General features: G+C 37.6%; 1 protein-coding gene across 1 annotated transcript; it reads left to right on the forward strand.

Moving 5' to 3' along the window:
- Positions 1-1,242: 1,242 nt before the first annotated feature.
- Positions 1,243-3,964, forward strand: LOC124924174 (disease resistance protein RPM1-like). The gene has a single exon (XM_047464249.1). The coding sequence runs from the start codon at positions 1,265-1,267 to the stop codon at positions 3,962-3,964; it is 2,700 nt and encodes an 899-aa protein (XP_047320205.1). The 5' UTR covers positions 1,243-1,264.
- Positions 3,965-4,378: the final 414 nt, after the last annotated feature.

A 4,378-nucleotide genomic window follows, 5' to 3' on the forward strand; every position in this document is an offset into this window, starting at 1 on the left:
TTCTACAAACAAACAAATAAATAAATTTCCTTTCTTGGACGATTTCCAGATAACTAAAGATATCAAATCGAACTGGATGGATTAACTAACTCTACAAGAAACACATTTGTTTGTTACCTGAATTGCTGGAAGGGATTTGAGCTGAATCTTGCGTGACGCATCCTGCGTGACGCATCCAATCAACCTGCCTTCAACGAATCAGGGCGAATCAATGACGTTCTGTAAAAGAAATCAACATAAACAATCATATATAAATGAAATAAACACAAAATATGAACGAATATAGTGGAAATTTTTGCTTCGGCCTTCGTCGTTCGTCGTTGGAGCCGCAGTTCGCCGTTGGAAGTTCTTCGCAGCTATAGGCCATTGAATATGGTGGAATGGTCGACTGTGCATCTTCGATTGGTTCTTCGGCGATGAAAAAAAATAGAAAGTCTTCTTCGCCACCATTAGGGTTCACGGCGGAGAAGACGGGGAAGAAATGGATGAGAGAGAAAATGAATCGAAAATGAAAAAAAAAATTATGACTTTATAGGGTTTAGGGTGCGTGACGCAGGGGTATAATGGTCATTAAAAAGTTTGGGGGTCACCAGCGCTATTAAAATTATGGGCCCGCACCATCCGCTATTTTACCCCTCTTTAGGGTCATTTACTCAAATTTCCCAAATCCTAAACTCTAACGGTTTAAGATTTAGAGTTTAGAATTTAAGGTTTAGAATTTAGTGTTTAAATAAATTAATTAGCTAGAGATGAGAGAGATAAATTAATTAATCAGTGAGAGAGAAATAGAGATAAACGTAGGCAGGGGCATTCGCTATCGTGAACAGAGCTATTATTGTAAAAATCTGTGAATACAACCAACTATCATTAAGAATTTCATCTTTAGACCAAAAACAAGCAAGGGGTGGAATACCACAAAGAGAGAGTGTACCTAAAAAAAAGCGTTTTTTTGTAATTGGCACGTGTTTTGTTAACCTCATACGAACCATATTCTGACTTTTATCTGGCGAATATCCAACAATAGATTCCATTGAATGAATAACCGAACCAGATGCTAAAAACATCGCGCTATATCATTTTTCTTTTTATATTTATCTTATTTGTTTTTATCATAAATAATAATAATGACATGTTAGTTGTACGTATCACCCACCAGTCACCACCACCCTCCATTATTGCACATGACTTTTCTAAAACTTGCATTACAAAAAAACATTAACGAATCATTTGAATTATTGTCGTGAATACAACAACAGGGAGCAAAATGACAACTATAGCAGTTGAGGCGGCGTTGAAAATGCTGGTTACCTTTCTTGCAAATGAAGCTCAATCAATGGCCGATGTTCGCCTAAGAGTGAGTAATTTGAAGGATGATTTGGATTACATGAATTCTTCCCTGCAGATTGCGGAATCAATAAATGAAAAAGACGGCGGGCTGAAGACATGGGTGAAGCAAGTCAGAGACGTGGCTTATGAGACTGAAGACGTTGTGGAAGAGTTCCTGCTTCTTTTGACCCCACCATCTCATCACTTCCTAAGAACATGGCTCTTTCATCTGCAAGGTCTGAGAACAAGGCACCTCTTATCTGATAAGATAAAACTCATTCACTTGAAGATGAAAGGAATCAAAGAAAGAAGAGAGACCTTTTCTCTTCCGAGTACACAAGTTGAATTAGGAGGTATGCACCTTAGACTTGATGCTCTATTTATTGATGATACTGCTGTTGTGGGAATTGTTAATTCTAAAAGCCAATTGATTTCATTGCTTAACGAGGGAGATAAGAATCTACTTATAGTCACCGTGGTAGGGATGGGAGGCGTTGGAAAGACCACTCTTGTGAGGAAAGTCTACGAGAGTCGAGAGGTTAAGGGCAACTTTGATTGTCAAGCTTGGATTACTGTTTCCCAGTCATTTACTACCTTGGAACTTCTTCGAGCTTCCTTGAAGAGCTTTAAAGAAACAAAAAATGAAGAAGTAGACAAGATGGACATGATTCAATTGATCGATACATTGAAGAATTATCTGCAACAAAAGAGGTACATTATCGTGTTTGATGATATTTGGAGGGTTGAGGCGTGGAATCATGTTAGATATGCATTTCCTTGCTGTTCGTGTGGGAGTAGGATCATCTTCACTACACGTAACGGAGACATAGCCTCGTTAACCGAAACCAATAATCACATGTTCAATCTCAATCCTTTGTCTGTCGAAGAGTCTTGGACTCTTTTCTGCATGAAGGCTTTTCGAGGTGATGAATACAAAGGTGTTTGTCCCGAAGAGATGCACGAAATCTCGTGGAGAATGATGGAAAAGTGCGGAGGACTGCCTCTTGCAATTGTAGCCCTTGGGGGTTTGCTGGCTAGAAAGGATAAACATGATCTCGAATGGCAGAAAATTCTTGAAAGCCTATCTCCTGATACGAGAATCATCTCCGAACTTGAGAGTCTAGAGAAGATATTATTACTGAGTTACAACGACTTGCCAAATCATCTCAAATGTTGCATCTTGTACACAAGCATGTTTCCGGAGGATTATCAAATCAGGAGATCGAGACTCATTCGTCTATGGGTGTCCGAAGGATTCGCGGAAGACAGACCAGGAGGATATACCCGTGAAAAGGTTGCTGAGAGCTACTTAAATGAATTGGTAAACAGAAATATGATTCAAATAGTTTTGAAAGACAATTTCAACCGGGTAAAGACTTGTCAACTTCACGATGTTTTGCGCGACGTTCTTCAAAGGAAATCCAGAGACGAGTCATTTTCCATTGTGTTGAAAGATGAAAAACTAATACAATCAAGTGAGAAGATTCACCGTGTAGCAATCTATGAGAATTTTCAAGGAGCCAAGAGATCACTATTCAAATGCCTTCGATCCTTACTTCTGTTTCCTATCTCGGAAGATGTTGTTGGTACTGTTAATGGTAATCGTAAATTGTTAAAGACGTATTTATATGGTTGTCGATCGTTGAGGGTGGTGGAGCTGGAAAGGGTACCGCTTGTCTATTTCCCTGAAGAGTTAACTGAATTGATTCACTTGAAACACTTGAGCTTGAGGAGGACTTATATATCAAATATTCCCGAGTCTATAAGAAAGTTGAGGTGTCTAGAGATACTTGATCTCCAATTTTGTTATATAGAATATCTGCCACAGGGGATCCTAGATTTGAAGAATCTTCGTCAACTGTGTTTCTCTAGAGCTGTTAAAGTTCCCTCCAAGATAGGAAATTTGACAAAGTTAGAGAAATTGATTTCGTTTGAAGTGGGTCGGAAGAATGTAAAAGAAATTGGAAAGTTGACAAATTTAAGGAGTCTAGGTGTTCTGAATCTAACTCAACAATACTGGACGCATCTATCCCTCACGTTAGAGAAATTGAAGCGTCTAACTGCTTTATACCTTGATTCACACGATACAGCTCCCAATACCTTGAAGCGTCTTTCTCTAACTTGCTCATCTCCTCCACTACTTTTGCAGCGCCTTTGCCTATATGCCACTTTACAAAGTGTGCCTAGCTGGATCATTGAACTTAGATACCTTGGAAAATTAGTTCTCGGGAATTCTAGGCTCGAGAATGATCCACTAAGAGCACTTCAGGGATTGGAAAACTTGGTAGTGCTTCATCTCCTAGAAGAATCTTATTCGGGAGAGGAATTAAGTTGTGATATTGAAGGAAACTATCCAAAGCTTAAGGAGCTCCACCTTAGTGAAATGTGGTCTTTGAAGAGAATAGTGTTGACAGAAGGAGCTATGCCTAGGCTAAGAGAGCTACAACTCAAAAGATGTCTAAGTCTAGAAACGGTACCCACAGGGACAGAACATCTCAGAGACTTGCAATATCTGTCTTCGTTGGAGATGCCTTCTATATTCTCACAAAATATAAGAGGACCAGATGGTCAAGATTTTTGGAAAGTTGAGCATATTCCAATAATTAAAATAGTTTCATCTCATATATATATTCTTTAAATACTTGTCTATGTAAGGTGTGAATGAATGATTTATGCATGTTGGATTTTTGTGTTTTTATTCATCTTGCATGTTTGTTGATTAGTAATTTTGTTTTTTATTATAACAACTTTATGTGTATTTTTTATTTTATTTTTTTAAGATTGTAGAATTGCAACAGTGTTTTATTTAATTTTTTTTATTGTAAATATTTTTGTCATTTTATATTTTAACACGTAAACAAAGTATTTTTGAATTTTTATATCCTAATGTGTATGAATATTACCCAAATTAATCTAACTGGATAAATGATATGAATCTCATTGATATCTATATATATTTAGAGGAATGATAGAGGACGCGACTGTGAGACAGCGACTGGGAGAGCGATGCCTACGTGGTTGACAGGTGGAATTAATAAATAAATAAAAATAT

Source organism: Impatiens glandulifera, chromosome 2 (assembly GCF_907164915.1).
Source record: "Impatiens glandulifera chromosome 2, dImpGla2.1, whole genome shotgun sequence".
Classification (NCBI taxonomy): domain Eukaryota; kingdom Viridiplantae; phylum Streptophyta; class Magnoliopsida; order Ericales; family Balsaminaceae; genus Impatiens; species Impatiens glandulifera.